The sequence below is a fragment of the Gambusia affinis genome, linkage group LG22 (genome assembly GCF_019740435.1).
Source record: "Gambusia affinis linkage group LG22, SWU_Gaff_1.0, whole genome shotgun sequence".
Classification (NCBI taxonomy): Eukaryota; Metazoa; Chordata; class Actinopteri; order Cyprinodontiformes; family Poeciliidae; genus Gambusia; species Gambusia affinis.
In genome coordinates, this window is record NC_057889.1 from 14069560 (window position 1) to 14095527 (window position 25968).

General features: G+C 39.2%; 1 protein-coding gene across 2 annotated transcripts; it reads left to right on the forward strand.

Annotated features, from left to right (window-relative positions):
- The first annotated feature begins 1512 nt into the window (after positions 1-1512).
- On the forward strand, positions 1513-25342 carry stum (stum, mechanosensory transduction mediator homolog). Of its 2 annotated transcripts, XM_044105813.1 has the most exons (4): positions 1513-2434; positions 16614-16796; positions 19336-19344; positions 21921-25342. In XM_044105813.1, exons 1-4 carry the CDS (start codon positions 2224-2226, stop codon positions 21953-21955), a joined length of 438 nt encoding a protein of 145 aa, XP_043961748.1. In that variant the 5' UTR covers positions 1513-2223; the 3' UTR covers positions 21956-25342. The 2 variants fall into 2 exon arrangements, with proteins under 2 accessions (XP_043961748.1, XP_043961749.1); XM_044105814.1 differs by lacking the exon at positions 19336-19344 and having other exon boundaries at positions 1526-2434.
- The last annotated feature ends 626 nt before the right edge of the window (positions 25343-25968 follow it).

Below are 25968 nucleotides of genomic sequence, written 5' to 3' on the forward strand. Positions count from 1 at the left end.
TTTCACTTTGTCGCATTTGTGCCTCATACTTTGTTCTGACCGTCCTGTCATCTCTCATCTTTCTTTTCTCTTTCATACTTTATCTCATAGTTTTAATCCTCCTGTCTGTTGCTCCTATTTTTGCATCACTCATATGGGCCGTATGGGCGACAGCCCAGGGCGGCATTACAAAAGGAGAGCACAAACCTCACACAAAATATAACATATATCTGGGGTGCCTTGAAAAAGTTTTCTATTGCTTTAATTTACATCCAGTCAATAAATAGTTAGCACCCCATACCCAACCAAACATTGTTTAGATCAGAAATTTTGAGCTGATATAAATATTAGTCTGCTATGCCCTAAAAGTGAAGCGGGATTTCAATTTCTTTAGCCTCACATTGGGTCCGGTACAACTAAAGAAAAGCTTCACCAGAAAAAAATAACAATTTCGATTGACCTCAGAAAAGTTCAGAACTAAATCTGACCCAAAATGTGTGCAATTCCCTACAGAGAACTCTAGACAAGAAATGTCCACTAAAGTCCTATGGGCAGTGTGGTGTATTTATCAGTAGCAGCTGGTGCTTCAGGAATAAAAGCTCTCTAAGCCAGACTTTAGTTGAATATATTGGTTTGTATTCAATCAAATTGCAGCCCAAATCTAGGCCCAATCACATGAGATTCCCTGTAGAAATCTGGACTCCATCCCTTTCAAAGGGCTCTGAACAACACATCCACCAAACAAGGCGTTCTACAACTTGTGGATCTTATAAAATTATTATCACATGCACACTTTCCACACCAGATCCTCTTCAGCTCCTGATACCAACTATCTCCCCATGTGCTTAAATCTATACATCAGTCTCCATGTCTCTTCCTCGATGTTTCCTCTGTGTGGTCAGACACTGCAGCTGTCTTTTTAAGGCAGCGGCCAAATATCACTATATCAATCAGTAGGAACTGATTTATTCCTGCTGAAGGAGAACTGAATGCTGAAATCGGATCAAATGATGCTTCAGTGAAGGATTTAGTTTAGAGGTGTGTGAACGTCCAAACTAACACAAACAGTATCTTGCATCTTTAACTGATTAGTTATGTTTTCACTTGAATTATACATAATCAATGTCTTGCTGAAAGTGGAAAGTGTTGTCAAGAAGAAATTAGTCATCATGGCCTCAAATATTTAAGTTGCATTATATGCTTTCATGATCATTGATTTTTATGATCCTATGGATCAACCTGAGAGCATTTGCATCCTATCCTTCCATTATCTTTCATTTATTTTTGGAAACTCTCTTGCCTCTATGAACAAATAAACAAACAACATATAAATATTTTAACATTAAGATAAATAAAACATAAAACAATAGGTGCATTAGCTAGGATACACCTAACTGCTTGTTGCATGTGACCTCATTGATGGGAAACACTGGATGGGTGTACTGTTTCTTTAAATGGAGGAAAGACAAGGGAGGAGCAGAGTGAGAGGAGAGAGGGAGTGAGAAGGAGATGTAGTAAAATAAGCAGAGCTGTATTCATGGTTTCCTCTCCGTAAGAGAAGTGCATTTAGATAAGACAGAAGGATTTTACAGAAAGAAAGAAGCAAAGGAAGAAAAAAGAAGGAAAGAAAAGAGAGGGAGAGAGAAAGAGGCTATACACATTTAACAGGATTTTTCTAAAAGCATCCCAACAATCTGAGGAGGAGTTATCTCAGATCAGCATCTTGCCAGATGTTTTACAAGGACTCAGCTCTCTGACCTCTGATGAAGAGGTGGCTTAACACGGAGTATTTTTGCTGTTTTAGAGCAAAATTCTTTCTTCCTTTAAGACAGTTTTTTTCCTGACTGAAATAATTTTAAAGTCACGTTTCAAAGAGATTTCAGCAACTCCTTTGCAAGATACGTAAATTTCAAAGATACTTTTTTAATCCTGAAAACCTTAAGGGCAAAGTGCTGAATGTTTTAAAGTTGACTGGAAGTAAACAAACCTCAGAAAAGCATTAACTCTTTACTTTAAATTATAAACGCTTTTGGGCAACTAATTTATCCTTTCATTTATTAAGCTTTGAAAAGACAGCTGTTCACGTTACCTGTTGAATTTGAAGTTGATCCTGTGTAAATTGAACTTCTTGTCAATGAACAGTTTTTAGGCTTCAGCTGAATTTTCCCACAGATTTGCCAAGCTGCTGTTGCAAAGCTTACACAGATATTTACAATTTTGAAAGAGAAAAAGAAGGAAAGACAGATGACTCAGAAAGAAGGAGGAACAGAGCAGGGGCGCCTTAAAACAGAGGAAGGTCTAAGGACCAAAACCATGGCTGGGGCCCCCTCGGCTGGCGGAGGAGTGGTGGTGGAGGTTCGGGAGAAGAAGGGACCTCTCCGGGCTGCAATACCCACAATGCCTTTCCCCGTGGCTGTCATTTGTCTTTTCCTGAACACCTTCATACCTGGGCTTGGTGAGTTCAAAATTGCTCTTTCTGTCTTACCGCTATCTGGTTTGGTTAGCACCAAAGCTGAAGTTGATCATTATTTGCCACTGAAATGACTAAATGAAGGTAACATGCATGTGATGTCGTTGTTTATGTGTACAACCAATAAGACTGTAAGGAAAACATTGTGTGGTTACACCTATAAACTCTATGGTTTACCTTAAACCCTGAGGTTAAGAGCATAAACTTTAGGTTCATGCCTATAAACTATCTGGTTACACCTAGACCACATAGTTATAGCCACCGGATTAACGGTGGATCAGTGGGTAGTTGTCTTGCAATTGGAAGGTTGTAGGTTTGATTCCAGCTTCTTCCTGTCACACGATGATGCAAGCCTGGGGTTAGACTACGGTTCCATTCACACCAGGCCTGTTTAGTCCATCCATCCATCCATCCATTTTCTTACACCCTTCTTCCCTAAATGGGGTCGGGAGGGTTGCTGGTGCCTATCTCCAGCTGCGTTCCGGGCGAGAGGCGGGGTCACCCTGGACAGGTCTGTCGCAGGGCAACACAAAGACATACAAGACAAACGACCATGCACACACACACTCACACCTAGGGAGAATTTAGAGAGCCCAATTAACCTGACAGTCATGTTTTTGGACTGTGGGAGGAAGCCGGAGAACCCGGAGAGAACCCACGCATGCACAGGGAGAACATGCAAACTCCATGCAGAAAGACCCCGGGCCGGGAATCGAACCCAGGACCTTCTTGCTGCAAGGCAACAGCTCTACCAACTGCGCCACTGTGCAGCCCCCTGTTTAGTCCACTTTAGTTGAAATCTAGTTTGTTTGCCTTAAAAGCCAGGTTTGTTTGGGGAGGTATGCGTCAATGTGCCGCTGGTCCAAAAGCAAGAAGCGAACTTCAGTGCAGAGTTTTCTGGGTAAATGCAACCAGAACAAACATGTGAGTCTAGTGTTAGCAGGAGAAATGGCTCATTTACCCAAAACCAAAGAGAAACCCTGCAACTGCTAAAATCTATTGCCTCTCCATTTTTTGTTTACATTTTACAAGAAGGAAGTTGTGTTCGTGTCTTGTTCAGAGGTTTCCATGTCGATTCTTTCATTAGTTCTTGGTGCAGCGCCACCACAGGCGAGGAGGTGAACAGGTATTTCAAAGAGTTTGGATTGTTTGACTGAATGCAGTGTGAAAGCAAACAGCATCAGCTGAAAATACAACTAACGTCGCAGTTCTGGTCCCCAATCGTACCGAGTCTACTAAGCCATCTGGAGTGAAAACACCCCATGTGTCACATCAAAATTAATTCCACATAAAGCGGGCATTCATTCTTAAACAGAATAATGTCTGTTGTAATAATAAAACTCATAAATACTCAGCTTAAGCGTTTAGGTAAAAGTCTAATTAGGTTCACACTGAAATTACACTCAGAAAATTTTTCTTTTATATTAAACATTAATCTACAACACAACTTAAATACTTGAATGCTAATGGAAATGTATGACCTCTATTATTAAACACATCTGAAAAACAAAACATTTAGAGTGGTTGAGACCTGGCTAATTATTTGAATGATCCAAAATGTACTCTTTTTGCAGCTTGAATACTTCAAATTTTATACTTGTAAAACCAGGACACTACACATGTTGGATGATGCTTTCACAAAGTTTCCCTTTGGCTCCTGACTGAGTGTGTCTATCTCTGTGAAGCGCCCGTAAGAAAGGGCAAATAAGGGCAGTGAGAGCCCTTTTTCACACCTCTTGAAAAGTGTAAGCTGTTTGAAAACACAACCTGACTCTCCCAGGTGCTAATGCACTGCAACTAGAAAATGTCACAATCTGGGTGAAGCAGAAATGTCACTGGTGTCATCATTATGGCAGCAATATTCTCACAATGGATGGATAAATCAAGTCAAGTGTGGGCAACATTAGTGTAGCCAGACTCGTCATTTGTTATCAAGGCAACAAACCTTGGCACTGTTTGAGGGAATGAACTCTTTATCAGGCTCTTAATCCAGATTAGCCACTAACCCATGCGACGCTGTACGTTTTACTCTGTGACTGCCGACTGGCAGGCTAGCAGACAATTGTTTCCATTTTTACAATTTAACAAACCAAACACTTTTATGGAAGATTTACATCAAATCATTTTCTCTTTGTTGTGACATAAACAACACATAATATTTGTTTATTTATCACTATTTCATTTCCACCATTTTCAGGCCAATGGAAATGAGTAACAACAGAAAACATGACATGTGAAAATCTTCCGTTTAAAAATAATCATTTCAGGTCAACTAGGTGTCTTTCATGCTGTTTATAGCATGTCGCATAGATTCAACAGAAACCGTGAATGAAACTTAGATATTTGCAACAGGCTTTAATGACGAAATAACAATAAATAATAAAAATCAATTATTGTTATTTGTCTGTTGTGTGTAGCTGAAGAAACATTAAGACTCCATAAGGCAGTCAGTCTGATTCACTTGGTATGAAGCAGTATAAACCCTTTGTACTCTCTGAAGTCCGTCTGATCCTTCATCCATCACTCTCCAGGGCGTCTAGGTTTTTTGTGTCACGTTATGCAGCAACATCTGGCCCCCTTATGACACACAAACAAATATATGCCCGGTCTCAGCAGGTGGCACCATCCACACAAAATGTGTGTTGATCCACATATTATTTAGAGCAAAGCTCGGTGAGCTAGAATAATACTTTTAGAAGAAATGTGTAGTAAGAAATGCCCCTAAAATTGCATTTATTTTTTTTTTTTACTTTGAACCAGTTATTCAAAGTAAAAAAATAAAAAATAAAAAAAAAAGGAGAGAATGGAGAAAAATATGGAGAATTTTCAAGTTTTTCTTGGGATCAAATTGTTCTGTTTTCACTGAATATTATTCAGCTTTAATAAACAATTTTTTGATATATATAATTCTCAATCTGCTCTGAAAGTCACTTTTTGACATAAATATTGGCTGACGCCTTCTGAAAGCATCAAGGCGACGCTTCACCTCAGTGTGTCTGAGCTTCTTGTTCACACAGTGAGTGCGTGTGCGTGCAGGGATTGTTTTTTTGTTTTGTTTTGTTTTTTTGCCTGAACGCTTTGACATTTCATTGAATAGCTGCGGCTAGTTGCCATGACAACGATGACTAAAATGGCGTGCACGCGTGTGTGCGCGGGTGCGTACATGGCCGTTTGGCTCTAATTGACTTTTCCTGAAAACAGCGTATCGTTCTCCATTCAATTTGCGGCCAAAATAATCATAATAATAAAATGGAACAGTGTGATTGAATTTGGAGGATAACCGGAGCCAGGGCGCCACCCCCTGGAGGAATTCATGCACAGGTGCAGCAAATTAGGATAAATTTATGGAGCAACATCCAGAACGCCGGTATTGTTTTGTGGAAAACACAGGCTGCAATTTTAAGGTCACTCAAACATAAAAAAAGAAAAGAATCAAATGTATCTAAAGGTTACTAATTAAATGTAAATGAATTATGAGGGATGTGGAGCCGTGTGAAGTTGTGAATCAGCCTGATGTATGGGGGTGCAGAACATGTTGAAGCAGAAACACAGGATAAAAAGACACACCTTGTTGCCTCAATGTTTTATATTTAATGAAACAAAACATTCTGGTAATAGGTGAGGATTTCTGAAATTATTTCCATTAAATGCAAGAATAATAAGGGAATATTTATGCTTTTTTTTTAGTTATGAAGTGTACATTTATTTATGTAGCATTTCGTGTTATTCTGAGCTTCTTTCAAATCCTCCCAACAGAGCAGCATTAAATGAGTCAGGTTTGCAGCTTGCCTTACTTGGACACACACTTATAGCTCTGCCCATAAATCTTCTGTAATCAGGGCTTGTGTGTGGGCTACTCTAAAATATCGGTGTTGTTGTCCTTAAGCTACATTGTAACTAATTACTTGGTATGCCTTTACTTCCATTAAGATGCTGCTTCAATATTTCCACAGGATGTTGCCCCTCATCATGCTATCTGTTTTGTGAAGTGTAACAATGGTCATTGCGATCAAACACTTCAACGTCAGTGTCATCACACCCCAGAGTATCTTCAATAATAAAGGACTTTGTCTCCGCATGGACATGCAAACTGCAAGCTAAATTTTTCATTTTTTATAACTTCTTCCTCGCCGAGTTGCCTTTCAGCTCATGTTGGGTCGGGACTTGTTTTGATGTGCATAGTGACACAATTTCAACCAACATCTTCACAAGGTCTTGTCCTTTAACTCTTGGATTGATATTTCAATTTTTCACAAGAACATTTCATCTTTGAGACACAGACAAAATCCACATTTTTCTGAACAGTAACATTCTTGTCCATGTAATTATTTGAACCGATGAATGTGGCTCCTTCAGATATCTAGAAGTGGTGCTCACAGACAAACAAGAGATGTTGAGGTCATTTTCTTCATATCCTACTTAGTTTATTCTGATTTTTACACGATGGGACAGAAGCAGTGTGTTTCAGGTGTTTTAAAAAATGTTTGCCCCCATCGAAAACGCTTGTTGTAAGTCGACCAATGAGAAGCTCACAAAGTCATGATGTCATCATCTAGGCTTCACCAAGTTGTTTAAATAGGAATAATAAACTTGGTTCGTTTTAATTTCTGACTCCCTCCCTATTTTGATACTCAGAAAAAAAAGAAATAATTTGGTAATTCTATATGAAACGGTTCAATCTGATTTATTGTCTTTAATTGAGTAAAATGTGTTTTTGGTCTTTTCATACAGACTCGTAAATCTGCTTCAAATACAAAATACACGTCTGCATACAATGCAGACGTGTATTTTGCAAAGTAGTTTCTAATATTGCTTCCTGTATTTTTTTTCCCCTTTTGAAAATAATCTCATTTATTTATTAGGTTCACTATAAATGTTTTAGTCAGATTTCCACCATTTTGAACTTCTGGTCTGTGTTGAGTTTCCTACCCTACGGGGTCTCTTACCAGCTTCTCCCTCTTTTCCAGGCTTGCGTGCAGCAGAAAGAGAGCAGCAGATTAGAAACACTGCTTTCACATATCACAAAAATATTTGGAATTTGTTTTATGGTCGTTTTTTTTTCGTTGCGAGGTTTCCCAGTTCACTCAACTCTATATTATTTTTCTCTGTGCTTTGTTACCGTTGACTCTTTACAAGCAGCCTGCCCTGTCCTCTTTAGAAATAAAAGCAAACACTATATTCCAAGGATTATCCCATTCTTCCTTTAGAGCGGTTCTGCCCCTATTTGGTGTGGGAGCAAAACTCCAGATTTTTTTTTTTTGACCAACATAAGAAGGAGGCAGATGTTATTATCAAAACATACTTTCAATACACATAATCCAGTTAATTATCACATTCTTACTACTGTATATCCTTGATAAATGAACAATAATCAACATTCTTTGCAAACTGATTCAATATCCCTTTCAGCTAATGACCGTTTAAAAAAAAAAAAAAAATTGAAAATTAGATAAACAGATTATTTCCTGAAAGTTTGTTGGGAAATGGAACCGAATATCAAATTCCTGAGAAATCCCAGCAGCATCAGTCCCAGTGTTTCCCTCTCATTGATAAGATAGATATTACACAACAGGAGGCTTGGTGATTGATTTAATTCTCATTCAGCTGCCTCTCTTCTGCTCCGAAAACAGGAAGCAGCAGAGGGCAGAAATTAACACGGTTATTAGCACAGTTTTTAACACATTAATAACCGACAACAAAGCCGAGCAGAGACTCTCACTGGTCAGAATTAACAAGTGTTTCTGAGTTGATTATTACACTTTCGTTCTCTGTTAATTGAATCTCGAAGCATTAACAGACTAGAACTCGTGTGTGTTAAAGAATATTTGGTTCTTTGTAGAGAATTTGAAAGTGTTTAATTTCGGTCTAGCAGGAGCTATGCTAGGCGTTGCAACGCAGGGGATATGCTGTTCAACAGGAAGCCATCTGTGCGTGTCAGTCCCTTCACGTTGACTTCTGGAGGAGGAAACGACTACTTGCTCTCGCTTGCTGTCGTCTAAGCTGTAATTTCCAGGAAGCAAGTGAGACATTTTGAAGAGAAAGTTGATGAGAAGTAAATAAATTACTGGTTTTAAATCTGGGCTGCACAGTGGCACAGTTGGTAGAGCTGTTCCCTTGCAGCAAGAAGGTCCTGGGTTCGATTCCCGGTCCGGGGTCTTTCTGCATGGAGTTTGCATGTTCTCCCTGTGCATGGTGGGTTCTCCCCGTGTTCTCCGGCTTCCTCCCACAGTCCAAAAACATGACTGTCAGGTTAATTGGTCTCTCTAAATTCTCCCTAGGTGTGAGTGTGTGTGTGAATGGTTGTGTGTCCTGTCTGTCTCTGTGTTGCCCTGCGACAGACTGGCGACCTGTCCAGGGTGAACCCCGCCTCTCGCCTGGAACGTAGCTGGAGATGGACACCAGCAACCCTCCCGACCAGAAAATGGATGGATGGTTTTAAATCTACTTGATATTGACAACGGAAATGGGTTCAGCTAATGTCAAACATGAGTGGTTGTGTTTAAAAGCTCAGATTCAGACAGTTGGGTTGGTATGTTTCATCTCCAATAACATTAAATCATCCCTCCGCTTTGAGTGTACAGGGGCAAAGGGTGTACGGTAGTGTCGATGTCACTCATTAGCTCCAGAACTTCAGCATCCTGCCTGCAATTCAGTTTTTCTTGTAATTAGAACCATGTGCTTGTACACAAGAGCCAGCCTTCTTAGACCAATCACGCCGTCACTCTTGAAGGACAGAGGACTTGCATTTAAGAATTTTACTGAGTATGTTGGCTTCCTAAAACACACCAGATCAGAAATGAACCAATCAGCATCAAACTGTGCAGTTCTTCGGGGTTATTTTAAACCGTCTGCTCTTGCATTTCTTTGTCACCTCAGGAGTGGCCATCAAATGACAAATGTTCAGCTATTTTTAACCATGTGCTGATTAGCTCCTTGCACTCTCAATATTGGCAGCACACGCTGAAATCAAGAAACATGCTGAATTAGTTTATTTCAAGCGAGCATGTTCCGAGTTTTAGAGAGGCAGTTAATCACAACGGCTAATAGCTCTAATTGTCTTAATTTTTCAAGCTGTGACTGTAGAATCGAGAACAAGTGTGAGATGTAACACCCTGACAACCGAAACGGAAAAGAAAGACAAGCTTTTATTTTCTTGTGTATTTTTCCAGATTGTCACCTATTGTGTTTAGTTTGTATGAAAAGGAGAAAAACACATTCCCACAACAAAATAACCTGCTGCAACATTAGCGCCCAATTAGTGAAAAACGTGCAACATGCACAGCATGAGTTGCTTATTCAGCAGCAGGCGTAAGGCAGCTTTTTGTTCCCACATCAGACTTTTAATGACGTGAAGCTCCGGCAGCTGCATGCGTACCTGACCAGATCCACAAAGTGTCCTTTCAATCAGCAAACACAACGAATGGTGAATATTACACGAATTGGTAGAATTGGAAATGTGCGCAGAACAAAGCTCTGCTGAGATTTATCTGGACAGAAACTTCCCATTGCTCTTTCTAGTAGCACAGTGATATCAGGGAGGTAAATTGGACTCATGTGGAACGCAGCAGTCACATGTTTTTGCATCCAGTTGGGCACGCGCGGGCGTGTGTCTGTATGTGGGTGTGTGACTGATGTCATGTGATTACCGCATTGAAGTACTGACTCATGTTGACATTTCACCATGACAGAGTTTGCGCTCACATTGTAGGAAGTTGGTGCTGTTCAACCACTGAAATGGCCCTTCTCTGTCAATCGTGCACAACAACCAGAGAGCTGACATATTTCCCAAAAACTGAGTTTGCTTTTGCAGCAACATGTTGTGTTGCTGAGTAGTTGTATAAGACCTCTTAACAGATTTGGTGAGCTTGTACTCCGTACATAAAAAAAGAAAAAACACTGACTGTTTTACCTGTATAATCAGAAGTTACATAAAACAATTTCCCCTTTGGAAATAAGTTTAGATTCTTTATGTCTTTGTCGTCTTCCTCTCCCTTTAAGTCTTCTTCTCTTTTTGTCCTTGACACGCTCACACTCTGTCATTAGCCTCCCACACTGGCAGTGGGTGCCTTGTAGAGCTCTCTGTGTAATTATAGTAATAAGTCTGGCTAACATCTAGGCGCACACATTCAAACTCTCCCAATTTTCCGACATGCTACATACAAAAGGAGCTGAGAGCACAGGCGGGACGGCTTAAGGAGATCCCTCTGGAGAAAAAAGTATGGAAGATTTCTTTTGGAGTCTATCAGTGTTGAGTTCAAGGATTTGTTAAGTTTAAAAGTGATCACACGAGATAAGCTATTTTCACAACCCAGTCTAATTCAGGCATTGCAAAGCATTGCAGGAACAACTCAAGCATGCTGCGTTTCATACAAGCAGCACCAGTTTCACACAACCCGTCATTGTCTTTTGCCTAGGAAATACAGCATTTTTCTTTTTTCGTTTTATTTTTGCAACTCACCAGATATAGGGACAAACCAAGCGAAGCCAGTAACTAACTGTTGTCACCAAGCAGCAGCTTGGACGTGTCACAGACAGTAAAGGGTTTGTTCTGAGTTGAGGAGGCGGCGGTGAAGCTCCGGGAGGCGAAGGAAAAGTCGTCGCCTGTTGAAGCAAATTAGTGCCGCTTTCTCAAGTTTGGTGTAGATGATCAAATGTCATCCATCACGTTCGCCTCACAGGTTATGAAAGACTTTTTTTTCTTTCTAAAAGAAAAAGCCATTCTTAAAACTTTTTATCTAAAGAAATCATAACTAAATAACATAGAAGTTCAGCAGTCTTCAGGTCAAAACAAAATAAGTTCAAATACGTAGTTTTGGGAATATAAACCAGAAGTTTCTGTCTGGGGCAGAACTTTATTTAACTGAATTAATGCACAAATATTTTGCTTGTGAGCATTTATTATATAAATTAACTGTCTGGTTGAAGTGAGGATGAATCCTTTTATATGAGCAAAACGGAAAATTTTAAGAAAACCACAGCGAAAAAGGTATTCATTAAGGAGACAATTTGCAAAACTTTTTACTGGCACCAAATGTACGTATATCTCCTTAACTTTTAGGATCCTGAAGGATTTAGATTTTTTTTTTTTTTTGGTGTTTTGATCATGTTCCAGTTGTCTGTTCATGCTCAGCAGGTCACACCTCATTTCTCTGTGTTCGTTATTGCCAGTGAGGTGTTGCCATATTGGGGTATCTATTGTATATTATGTTTGAATTTACTTCTGCCATATTTGCATTAGTCCTTTCCCCTTGGTTTGTGGATCCTTTTATCGTTATGATGAGCTTCTACAAGATATATTGCTTTGTAAATTTCCCTGTAAATCGTCCCTGCATTCAAGTTGAAAAGGTACATATGCTAATCCGAGAAAATGAAACGGGTGAGTGGATAGGTTTAAAATAGCAGCATGAGTATGAAACTTATTTTATGTGGTTGTTCTGTTTTAGTGTTACTGTGTAGTGGTTAATAATGTGACGCAACCTTTAGAGTCTCTATTGTTTCAAGTTCTGACCTCCACCTCTAATGTGCTGATTTATCACCTTGGCAGCAAATTCAGTTGTTAATATTATTGTTTTTGTTTTCATGGCAACACACTCAAATGTGCAGCATTCCTGTTTTGTTCCCCTGCTCTTGTTATGTTGTTTTAGGCCTCAACATGAAGCTATTTCTGGCTTTAAAAAAAAAATCCAGTGGCCATGAGCCTGTCTCAAAGTAACCGGCTGAGAAAATTCTTCTTGTTCATTGACTTTTTTGTATTTATAAAAACAAGAAAGAAATAGCTAAAAAGTAAATAAATAAATAAAAATAAATAAATAAATTATATAAGCAATATGTCCGATTTTAGATTTCAAGAAAACAGAAAAGTCTTTTCCTCATAACTTTCTTTACCTAGTGGACATAATAGACGAGAAACACGTTTAACACCAGCTGCTCTGTGAAGGCGACACGTGTTATCAGTTCCTCACAGAGTGAGCAGAAGCTGGAAACCAGACAGGAAAAGTGAAAGTAGCCCGACCGTATAAATCCTGTTCTGCACGCCAAGGCTCAGATGGACGCGATGCGTAACCATGCAGCTCGCTGTCAGTCACGTCTTGAAAGTGGGCGCCTCCGCCAGGCAGCCAGAGCATCTGCTGGTGGGCGTGGCCTCGACGACCTGAAGATCCGACCTGAGCGGTTTATGTTCCTGCTGCTCTTTTATGTGAGAGGCTTTGAAGAGAGTTTGAGGTGAAAGATTGAGCACTTCAAATGCAAGAGGTCAAAGGGTGTTTTTCCACATCTTTCAGTGCCGTACAAGACATGATTTCCCCGCACTCGTTTAAAAGATCATCTGCCCTATTTACTTTTCTAGCTTCAAATGGAAGCTAGATCAAACTAACTGGAACATGATCAATCTTTGGCATTTCCTTATTTCCAACGAGCAAGACTCAGCTGGCATCCGGGCCGTTCTCGCTCCTCCTTCCTTCCACCTGTTCTGCTTTTTCCTCCTGTTATTTGAATTCTTCCGAAGTGACAAGAACCGAAGCTTGCAGAGAGGAAAGGACCAAAGTTGGGACGCACATGACGCCCACTGGCACTTCTAGTGTGGCTGTCAGCGTTCGCAGAAATCAGTTCCGATTTTGCAAAAGAAGGAAAACAGAAAAGCCCGAAGAGACAACGGCCAGACATCAGCTGACTGTCTGAATGGAGATGTTGATTTGACTTCAAGAAAAGAGTCGCATGGACTGTTTGGTATTTTTGAAAATACCAATTAAAAAGAAAAATTGCTTTCTTTTAAAGCTATGTTTTCAAATATAAGATCAATAATTTGCTTCTCATTCTATGAAAAAAAACGGTCAAAATTTTATGATTCTTTCTACAAACATGAAGTTATTTTCTTTCCTTTCCTTTTAGTTTGTTACCATAAAAAAAGAGCTTTCCGTGCTTAAAACCCCCCCATCATTAATTAGCAATCTAAACTGCTGAGATTACATTTGTTTTTTTCTTCTTTTCTTTTACAGTACTTTTCACCAAATATATCTAACTAAAGTACACCTGCTTAATTCCGGTTGAGTTGCTAACTTGCTGCTGCAGACTAACAATGTGAATCTTTTAAGAATTAGTACAATTCTCGCAAGAGAAATTGTGGTCAATGCCATAAGCTCTTGAGCACAACAGCAAGTTTGGACTCAGTATGGGTGGTGGTTTATTCAAATACAAAAGGACAGCTTTAAATTCAGACCTATTAAGATGTTCTGCATGAAAACTTAATCACACAATAGTTTTTATCCTCAAAATTTTTAAATAATTCCTTGAACAAGCAACATTTTCTGGCTTGTTTGTCCTGCTGTAACGCTGCCACTGATGATTTCGGAGTTTGATCACATCTGATCAACATTTTCAAAAAATTTAACAGTATTTCTCTTCTTTATGGTTTTGAGGCTCCTATTTGTGACCAAGATAAATAAAAATAAATAAAAAAAACACACACACACACACGCATACAAGTGCACCCATACATTTGTGTGTTCACATAACACCATGCCTGTGTGTACAAGACTGAAACCTGACTTGGCTAATCCAATACCCACTGTTTCAGGGCATGTAATATTAATAAGACAGGACTGTTTAAAATGCAGCGTTTCTGTGTAATGGTATTCCTGTGTTGTCAGCTAATTAGAAAGAGTGGAGTCTCACTGTATGTTCACACCTGGCACACAAGATAGTTTCCAACACAACAAAAGCTAAAAAGCTGCAGAAAGACCGCTGAGAGGCAGAGGACTAAATTAAATGTGGATTTATCGCAGCTGACGCCGTGTTGTTGTCACAATTTAACAATAATATCACGAGGTCTTCTGAGATTGTCTCTTCCCACTTTAAATGCAGATGAATACGTAGCAACATCACAGCATTGTAGGCTGTCACTCAAGTGGGAAACAGTAACCACGTCTACTGACGTTTCAGTAAAATTGTCCATAAATTAGTTTTTATTAACACAAGCCACCCTGTTCAAAGCCGTAAACGTCAAGACAGAACACTGACAGGCTGTCAGCTGATTGGTGCGTCACTTCCAAGAAGCAATGATACATCGAACCCCTTAGATTTTGACTTTTTGTGTGTTTATTTTATCACACCGTTTTAAATCATCCAGGCAAAGATGACCTGAGTAAACATAAAATGCCGCTTTAGATTAGGATTTTCTTTACAAAGGGAAAAAAATATTTAAGCCAACCTGCTCCAATGGGAAAAAGTACCAAGAAAGCAACTTGAATACAGAAAGTACACAGAAATATATGTAAGAATGTACATGGAGAAACTCTATTTTTATGCCACAGATTATGTTTATTAGAAAACCCAGTGTTCAGTAGTTTGATACAGTTTACACTAAAATACAAACATACTCTAAGACATCTGACTGCTGTGCCGACTTAGTCTAAACCCCATTCATGACTATAAATGGATGTATATACACAAGAAGCCGAAATCCAATGCAGTTCGTCCCTGGCGAGATAATCCAAAAGAAAAACATGGAGGCTATACAAGAATCATCCATTAACTTCATATCAAAGAGCAATAGCCATGCCTTTATGTGCAGAAAATGCTATTCATGAGCATCTGTTGTCATGGAAACACAGTGATACAATGATATGGTTTGTGCGGCGCAGACAATGCGACGCTCATTCACAGAGAACGTTTATGGTAACGATAAGTGTGCCGAGGTGTTCTGGGTGAGGAGTGATGGTGCGTTCAGGAAAATGACAACTGTCCAGAGAGATGATCCTTTATTTCAGCTCATGCAGTCAGTGGTGGGTAAATGTGGCTGTGGGCTTTCAGGGAATGGAGACATGATGCCTCAGTGGCTGCAAGCTGAGTGGATGTATTACAGAGGCTGTAAAATCACCGTTTAAACTGGGTGCATGTCTTCCAGTGGTTTATAATCAATGCAGTTTACGTGGTGACTTGGTCTACAATCACTCTATATGTTTATGATAAATACAGTTTTAACTGGGGTCAGTGCAGTGTTTTGTTAAAATGTTCATACATCTTAAACGTTTTTTTTTATTTGATCTAGTTTCAGCCCCAGACTTCAATGTATTTTAGACAATATACCAATAAAAGGTACATGAGGCTGAACGATATCTAGATTTTCCAATTTTTTACAAACAGAAAATATTATAAAGGAGTGGTTGTTTGCTGCATCCAAATGTTATTTTTGAAGTCTTACCGAAGTGAGTTAAGTTTAGACTTTAACTAGGCCGTTCTAAGACGACTGTGCTTTAATTTAAACCATGTTCAGTCCTCATAGAAGGTGAAGCTCTGCAGGGATTTACAGCCTTCAGCAGGCTCTCCTCCAGGATTGTCCCGTATTTGTTCAGTCCATCCTCGCATCAACTCTGATCGGCTTCTCTGTACCCGCTGAAGAAGTTCATTCGCAACAGCATGATGCTGCCATTCCAAATGCATTTGATTCCAGAAGAAGCAAAATCACGAAAAATAATTTTAATCTGACTTGGTCTATTGCATAAAAACCCAATGAAGCACGTTGAACTTTGTGTTTATACCCAGGCCAAGTGTAAGGGGTGTAAATACTTTTACAAGGCTTCTAACTCTAAGCAGAACTATATGTGTTTGCATTAATTTGTGTGTGTGTTGATCTTGTCTGAAAGCTCTGAGTCATATCAGTCCGGGGACTGAGAGATATCCTTGAAATTTTATGAGCTTCATAAATCTGGAATTTGTGTCAAGAAGATGAATGCTAACACATTAGATCATACTCCAAATGTAAAAAAAAAAAACAATTACATTTCCATTGCTTATTGTGTTTTTTTTGTTGTTTTTTTTTTTATCTTGTAGTAATTATGCTAGATGAGTATGGAGACTATCCAGCAGCTCCAGACCCTGCTGTGAGTTTGACTTCAGACTAACTGGTGAATTGTTTTCATCAGAGTGCTCTGGTCTATTTCTCAGGGAAGACAGTTGTTTGATACACCTCACCGGAGATGAACCAGAGGGGAAAAGTACTTTAAAAGCCTTTAATCACGCCAGGCTACAAATATCACAGAGCCAAATACGGGGCAGTGATAAGTGCGGCCGCTTCTGCGACTTCACAGCGGCGATTACCTTCGTTTTTTCTTTTTGATAAACTGTGCAGCTCAGGACTGTTTTTCCTTTGCCTCTGTTTCTGTCGCAGGAACCTTCGTCTCGGCGTTCACCGTGCTGTGCGGCGCACGCAGCGAGCTGATCTCAGAGAGAGGCGTGTGCTGCGTGTTCTGGCTCAATGTGGCAGCTGCCCTCATCCAGATCCTGACAGCCGTCATAATGGTTGGGTGGATCATGAGCATCTTCTGGGGAATGGACATGGTCATCCTGGCGAGTCAGTAGCTGCATTTATCTCCCCTCTGCTCGCTCTTCTACAGTTTCCCTCTGAGTGATTTTAGCGTTAACCTTTCACCTCTTCGTCATTTCACACTTCCTCTGCAATCAAATGCAGCCTGTTTGAATTTACAGCTTACACGGTGCGATAGAAATTGGTGCTATGTTGTTATCGTGTGCAGTGATGTCACCCGTGAGACCTAAACCCAGTTCATATTCATACGTCTAATAAGTTAAACATGTTTCCTTTTAGGTAAAATGTTGACTCGGGACGGGAGCTGATTTGGTGGTTTGTGCCCTCCTATGTCCTCCTGTCCAAAATGTTTAGCACTTCTAACACTAACTAGGCTTTAGATTGGTGCTTTATTTTCATGTTTTTCCTGTTTCACAATCAGTCCTCCCCCTGCCTTTATGCCAGTCTGAAAATGATCAATCATTCATTGGTATTTATTTTTACAATTCGCTTAAATTCGTAACAAAAGCACAAAAAGGCCAATTTATTCTACTTAGCTCTACCCTCCCTCAAACTCATTTATTTAACTAAATGCAACAGATTCTAATATTTTCACCCGAAGCCCCTCAGAGGAGCCGATGAAGGTGATGAAGGTGACAGAGTTTTAGAGTGAAGAGTACACGCTCCTGTCACGGTGAGCTATTTTGGGATTTATTTCCCTCTGGATCATGCTAGCTTTTCAGATATATATGCAGGCATCGCGTCTCCATTTTCCTGACTGACTGCTTGACAGACTTGTCGCTGCTTAGGGTCAAACTCCACGTCTTTAAAAGGAAAAAAAAATCTTTAGGTGAGCAACCAAAATGAGCTGGAAACAATTTTTATTTAAATAGAATAGCACCCAGACTTGAGCAGTATCTTTGTGAATATTCCTCTACAGATTCGTAGAGGAATACGTGTTTACGTCAGCGGTTGTGCTTTGGAGCAATATGGTTTCCGGGTTATTCCACTGTGACACATATCTTCACTCTAATCATCTCACGTGTTTTAGCTTTCTAATGAGATCAAGATTATAAATGATGCTATTGCAGCCGGAAAGATAAACACGCTTTTTTAAGCAAGAAGGAGTCATACAGGTCAGGAGGTTGGAAAAAAAGTAGGAATCACAAGCAATTCAAAAATGCTAAAATGAATAGCAAACAACATGCTAATTAATTGATTGAAGTGCTCACTTTTATGATTGATGTGAGGGATACTTGTTTTGATGGCTGGGATTTATTCATAGCAACAAAAAAATAAATAAAGTTTGAATTACACCACTCCTGTAATAATCTAAATCCACTTAAAAACCCACATACATTCAGGATCTCTTGTATTATTTATGAACATCAGATGCAAGAGCGTGTAGAACAGAGATGGGAAGGTGGATAAAATTTCACCTCCTTCTTCCCTGTCATGAAATGTATTCTTTTTCTTTTTCTTCTTCTTCTTCTTCTTCTTCACGAGTGACGCCTGAACTGGCTCCAGCACAGAGAAAGAGTCTCTATCTCCCCCAGTGAGCCGAGGCAGCCTTTGAATTAGTGCAGAACTGCCTCCTTTGTGAGCATGCATGGGTGTGCACATGTGAGTTGGTTTCTGCCTGTGTGCGATCAAAGCGCATCAGCTCACGCACACGCCTGGAAGACGGTGTGTGTGCTTGCAGTGCTGTGAACGTTGAGTGTCTGTTCGGAGCCAGCACCCCCGCTGTGTTTTTGTGCACGGATCCCGACTGGTTTTCAGGCCTCAGGGTTCTTGTCATCCTCGACCATCACTGCTAAAATTTCTGCTTTCTGCTGGCTGCAGCAGCGCTGAGTGTTTCTGTTGTGGTTTCTGGTTACCGGGGATTTTCGAGCCGAACTCCTTCACTCGTGTTTAGGTAGAGGATTAATTGTTAGATCATTATTACAGCACAAGTCTTTGCGGCTTTGGGAGTTAATGCTCCTTTTCAGCTGCACTATTTTTCTTCCTTTTTTCTTTTTTTTTTTTTTTTTGCCTCCAGCAATTCAATCGGAAATATTTATCAGTTTTCCTGTTCTCTTGATCAGCCTCCATATCTCTTTTAATGTTCTCTCTCTCTCCATATATGCAATGATTTCGGTGTTATTTTTCCCCCACTGATCCTTTTTCGTCCTTATCTAAAAATTGTTTCTATTTGATCTCTCCACATTCTTTCTTCCCCTCTTTTTTCTGCCTCTTCACTTCCATTACCCAGTCTCAGTCTCCCTCTTTCAGTCATTGATCTGGCAAACTAGAGTTGTGTTCCTGTAAATCCTTTCAGTAGCTCAAGTAATATATCTGGATTAAGAGATGAGATGATTATTTATATATATATACATATATATATATATATATATATATATATATATATATATATATATATATATATATATATATATATATATATATATATATATATATATATATATATATATATATAGGATAGATTTTTTTTTTTGTGGTATTAGAATGCAGCAATCTGTGTTCTAAAAAATTATGGCTAACCTCGTCTTTGTCTCTTTTTTTCTTCCTCTACTCTCCTTTTGGAAAGTTTCTGACGGTAAGTGCTCCTGTTGTTTTTCTTCTGTCCAAAGTCCCACCAGTTCACAAATACTATGCAAAGTATCACAAATGCGTTGCAGCAAAACTCAGCTCTCTAGCCACGGATCGGCTTTTAATGATGTTCCATAAGCTGTAAAAATTCCTCAAAGAAAAGCTCACATTATCAAATTGCAAGGCTTCGTTGTCATGAAGCTTTTCAGATTGCGTTTTCACTTGCAGTCACTTCTCAAGCAGCACAGCTTTCCCCTCCTTAAGCACAAAGGCTGACAAAATCTGTGACTTTGTGAATAAATGTGCTGATCATTTGGCTCTTCACCTGTAATTTGATCTGACAGAAAAATCAGGAGTGTAAAAGGGTGATAGAGCAGCTTTTTTTAAAGTCTCATGCTCCCCTTATATTCCATGAATACACATATGTTAATTTTTTCGTCCTTATAGACAGGACGTTAGCCTTTAGTTTATTTTTGAGTTAGCTAACCTCTATTGTCCAAACACCTGGAGAAAACAATGGATCTCTGTGGACTTTTTATCTTGTATCTCATCAAAAAAGGACTCTAAACTGTAGAGTCCAATGAAATTTAAATTTCAGCAGTTCTGATTGTTGTAATCTTCTTTGGACCCTATTATATAAAACTAGTCACTCCATTCACAGTGGGAATGATAACACGAGTCGCAATCGACCCCACAATTCGTTCTAGTGTGAGTTATTGCTGGTCATGCAAAAGATCTGCTTTATATTATAACCAAATATTTTCTCCTCAACAAGTTTGGATGAAAATTTACCATTCATCACTTTATACCATCTACATACTGACAATATATATATTTAATAGATCAAAAATGTTAATGTTGCAGCAATGTTGTATCATAGCAACACAGTGAAACACTCGGCATTCATATCGCAAAACATCATTTATCTCTTTCTCTGACAAGAAACATGCAGTTATGAGAGATTTGAGATCTACAGTGGAATATTTTGCTATGTAAACAGTCTAAGCTTTTGTTTCCCTCATTCAGATTAAACCAGATCCCTGCTTGTTTGCTGTGTGCAGCTCCAAAAACCGTGTTTGATGTCACCAAAATGTACAATTTAAGATTTCAAAAACAGTGTTGCTCTCACCGGTATGTGTGTCTTTACTGCAACGTTCCATCAATTCTGGCCTCTCAGTCTGTTTGTTTTAACCTTCGAGACAACTAACAGAAAATAATATGAATGGATTTAGTGGGCTGTTTCTCACAGTGAATAAAGCACAAACTAAAGCAAAGCTCCCGCAGCAAGCCCAGCTCGACTCTGCCAACAAAACAACGTCTTGGGCGCAAACCCGGTTCCAAAGCGCTCTTTTGTGTCACTCTTGTGGATGTGCAGAAGTTGTCAGCACGTTGCTTATTTTTGTGTTACATGCTTGTACCCACTGCTCACCAAAAACCAAGTTGGAGTCTGCTGTCACTGCTGCTTCTGCAAGATTTCACACATCCAACCACCCACTATCCTCACAACCTTTTCTCTGTTTGGCACGCCGAATAAGAGGAATTTGTCGTGTTGAGTCTGAATGTGTAATAGGTTTTTTTTTTTGTTTGTTTTTTAAATTTATTGATAGTTCCGGTCAGAGGTTTGTCATGTGATTGAATTTGTTTCATTCGCAATGAGATTTGGTTTAATATCCCTGTAAAGTTTCAGTACAACCACATGCTTTTTGTACCAATCGACAAGTTTCTGGCATCTTTCTGGTTAGATATTTTAACCAATGTTATTGGCAGAATCAGCTTAATTCATGTTTTTTTGTTTGTTTGTTTTTTTTTTGTCTATTTCTTGCCATTAAGTGTGGTCCATGAATTTTCAGTTGTCACTCAAAAGGCTTAATGTTAACCAGCTTCATTATTTCCAAAACCTACTTTAATGTTTGTCCTCATTGTCCAGTTGGATCCCCACATTGTGTCCCATTCTCAGTCACCTGACCCAAACTGTCCATATCAGATGAAAGCAAACTGTTTAGGACGTTCAAGAACAATCCAAACCACCTCAGCTCCAAACTTGACATCTTCAAGGTCAGCTAAAAGTAGAGGCTCAATGCCCACGAGTCAAATACCTTCTTGAGGGAAGTTTCTTGATCAGCTCAGGCACATAGTAAGTTATTTGATCACAAAGGTGTGAAGAGTAAATTGAGAAATCAAGCTGAGGCTTTCAATCCTCAGAATACTTTGCCAGCTGTCAAGCATGGTGGTGTTAGCATTCAGCTTGGGGTCTGTTTAGGGGGCAGCGGAAAGGGGATTGCTCATAGTTGATGAAATTATGAAGGCAGAGGAAAGCCTTCAAACCCTTCAACTTCACCTTATCTTAAAAGTTAGACACAAAGTTGATTTGGGTGACAATAAGCTTCCAGACTGAGCTCAGAAAGTTATTCTGATTATGGGTGTATGCAAACTTTTGACCAGAACTGTAAACAAATCTAAGAAACCTGGTTAGTATTCATGAGCTACTAATCCGCTGAGTGATAACAAGTCTCTGCTTTTTGTCTCTTGTAATATTTGCATATCTAAATATAAAGGTTTTTTTTGTGTTTCTTGATTCCTCAGGCTGTAGAGACCAAGGTATCCCTCAAGATGTTTGAGACGGGTCTCTCTCACATTTACTGACGGATCATATGAAGCTGGCCCAACAAAACCACAATGAAGGAAAACCTTGAACGACTTTCGACTTGATATTGAGTCGACAACAGCGTATGGCAGAGACGTGTAAAAAATGAATGGATATGAATTGACTGATGGCTGGCTGCTGATTTGGTCGACACCAGACTTTATATTTAAAAAGAATTTGGACATTTAAAAAAAAGAAAAGGATCATTTTGTTTTGTCTTAGAGAGAAATGTTTTTCTTGGCTTTTGTTTTTGTCAAAAAGGAATAACTGCTAGTGTTTGACTTCAGCATTAGCTTGAAAAAATAGTGAAAATCCAGTGAAATTGTAAATCCAACAACGACAAAAAATTATTTTATATGATCATATGCGGGCTGCACAGTGGCGCAGTTGGTAGAGCTGTTGCCTTGCAGCAAGAAGGTCCTGGGTTCGATTCCCGGCTGGGGTCTTTCTGCATGGAGTTTCATGTTCTCCCTGTGCATGGTGGGTTCTCTCCGGGTTCTCCGGCTTCCTCCCACAGTCCAAAAACATGACTGTCAGGTTAATTGGTCTATCCAAATTCTCCCTGGGTCTGAGTGTGTGTGTGAATGGTTGTGTGTCCTGTGTGTCTCTGTGTTGCCCTGCGACAGACTGGCGACCTGTCCAGGGTGAACCTCGCCTCTCGCCCGGAACGTTAGCTGGGGATAGGCACCAACAACCCTCCTGACCCCATTAGGGACAAAGGGTAAATAAAAAATGGATAGATGGATGGATGATCATATGCTGTTTGTGAAATTTGACTGGAGGCCAAATCGTTGTTTCCACTGCTGAACTGGAGTGTCACATTATCTCTGGTTTCTCTTACGAGGTATACTCTCCGCTTATAGAGCTGCAGATTAGCACAGGCTAGGGCATTAGCATATTTTAGTCCTAAATCTTGCAATATGTTTAACCTCCCCATTAACCTCCCCACCACTCTTAAAAATCTCTTAGCACTTTCATTGTTATTATGATTAAAAGAAGTGCCAGTGGTGGATAGTTTGTTAGCACAAACTAATGAACTCAGTGTGTTACCAAACAAACACATCTTTCTCAAATGTGCTTTATGTTTATTTAAAACTATACTTTTTAAAAATAAATAAATAAATTCATTACAAAAATGTTTGCTGAGGATATGATCTTAGTAGTTCAAATGTGCTTGTTTAAGTTTTCTTTCCAAAAGGATTCATCTTTCCCCATTATTTAATTTGAATTTTCACGCATCCTAAATGTGTAAATCTGTGCCAATGGGATTTTACACATTATTCAAGCTTCAAATCTAATTAGCAAGTCTTAAAATAGCAGCTCTTTGCGCTTGACGTGGCCACAACCCCGACGGTCACTTTAAAGAAAAGACTAAGCCTGAGAGATTGTGGCTGGTTACAGGTCTGCACTGTCATCAATACAACACTCCCAATGTTGGAGACTGAATGTGGGACAGTACCAGCAAAGGAATCTGAGAGGGCATTGGGTTAAAAGTGAGAAAAGTCTATAAACTATTCTCAATCAATCATCAGAAGGTTCTTTTGGAATCGTTGCTCTGAACAAGAGCTTTCTCATGGTCGCCAGACAGTGAACTGCGTCGTTGGCTTGTTTCCAGGAACTTTATCAGAGGTCAAAGAGCATCCTGAGACCAAATAGCTTCAACAAACTTGAGCAGTAAAAACTCCAGGATCCGGAGCCAGACCAGGGTCAAGAGCTAATAACTTCTGGATCTGGATCTGCCTCATATTTATACTATCTTGTTTATTATTTTTGAGCAAGTGAGCCACTGGGTCACTTTGGCTCAACTGCGATCCAAAGGAGTGCTTCAGATCAAAACCTCGGTGAGCTTGTTTGCTAAAAATGTTTAAAAAATACGTAACGTGTGCTCAGAGAAGGTCAAGTATGAGCTGACTCGAGCCGAGTGAAAGTTTGGGTTTTGAGTTTACTTAGAAAATTTATTCTAGATAATACTTCAGATTTTTTTTTTATCTGTTTTTCTTTTTATATCTATACACAAGCTGAGAATAATGTGATACACAGATTATACACCGTGGACACAGGATCTGATCACAGTTGCTGCTTTCAACTCAGTAGGATCTGATGCTAGCATAATGAACTCAGAGTTCCTTCATTTGGTCAGAGCATAGTGTAATTTTAAAACTGGTTAATAATCCTGGCATTAACAGATATTGCTTCCTGCCCCTGTAACATAGTATGTTAAGTAGTGGGGTATAATACAGGACAGACAAAACGGCTGTAAGACATAATGATTAAATTAGTAATTGTGTCAGCTGCATCAAACCTAATGTGAATATTTCAGGTTTAGTTCCTGTACCTTTTATGTGTCGTCGTATTTTTAACCAAATGCCTTTTCAATTATACTGCCGTGTTTTGTATATATATATATATATAAACAAAACTAAACAATGTTTTTCTGTCTTTTTATGTTGTACAGTGTTTATATGCAAGAAAAAGATGATAATAACAATGAATGATGTCTGTAAAAGTGATATTATTCTATGCCTTACAACTGATCCATGTTCTCTTAAGTGAGTGTTACTGGGGTGTCTTCATTTTATTTAGATTTAGAAGCAGTTTAAGCATCCAGATCAAACATCACACTGTAAGTACATATTTAGTAACTTCTGGTATGTGTCATGGGAATCCTTGTATCTTTGTTTAATATTGACATTGTGCTAGAGTTTTTGGCCATGCAGTGCTGTGAAAACGTATTTGGCTCCCTCTGTCTTTGCTTTTCTGTTACATTTAAATATTTTAGATGAGCAAATATTTTAATTTATTATTATTATTTTTTCATCAGACAAAGTCAACCTGAGTAATTACAAAATCTTGTTTTTAAATTATTATTTTGTGTTTCAATGGCAGAAAGCCGTTGGATTGGACAGCTTTTGTCACTTTGCTCCATAGAATATTTTCTTTCTGAGTGGACATTTTTTTCTTTTCTTTTTTTTTTTTTTTTGCCATCAAATGAATGTATATAATGACGTGTGCTTGCAAATACAAATGGAGATTTCAGAACCTTAAGTCAGAGTCTCAGCTTATTTCTGTGGCACTGGGATAAACATAAGCAGCTTGAGGAATCATGCAATAAATACTCACCCTAATATTGAACTTTCGTCATTTGCAGCTCATAGCAGTGAGTGTGGACATTAATTACTGAATTATGCATGTTTTTTTTCTATTGAAATCACAAAAGTATTCATTTTTCCTGCTTGTAAACTCAACCGCGGTGGGGACGAGAGAGTTTCTGTTTTTCCTGCCGCAGCCATGTGGTCAGCCTTAGCTTCATTTGTATGTTCAGTTTTTTATGACTGCAAATAAAGTGTGAATTTATCTCTGACTCGTGAATAAGTCAAACCTACACGTCCGTGTTGCACTAAAACTGTGTTTCAAATAAATTGCCATCCGATTTTTTGTAAAATTTCCTACAGCAAGTCAAGCTTGTTCTCATGGGCGCCGTTCCACAATTACTCCAAACTACAAAAAGATTATTTCTGTTCCCATGGTAAAAACAAAACAAAACGTAAGAATAGCCTTGCTAACAATCTCTACCGCAATCGTGGTTGTTGTGAGGGTATAAAAATAGTGCCAAACCACACTGAAGTAAACTGTTAAGGCCTGATTTCTGAGCTGTTTGTCTTAAATGATTGCACTGAGACTCGCTGGCTGTCCTGTCTCACCAAACAAGGATTTGTTACTGCCTGCTCTTTGCGACCAGACAGCTCAGAATGCAGCATCCTCCCAACGCTCCCGCTGAGCTCTTAGTCTTCTAAACACAGAGATGCCTTCCAGCTACTTGACTTTGGAAGCATCTCAAAACCCTGTGATGTCACAAAATACACACACATGACTGAAGACATGATTAAAACAAATATCTGTTAAAAAATAAAGTAAAATTGTTTCCACCGCTGTGAATTAAGCACCACGACTCAGGAAGATGTTGGATTCACTATGGGGTTCAGATTG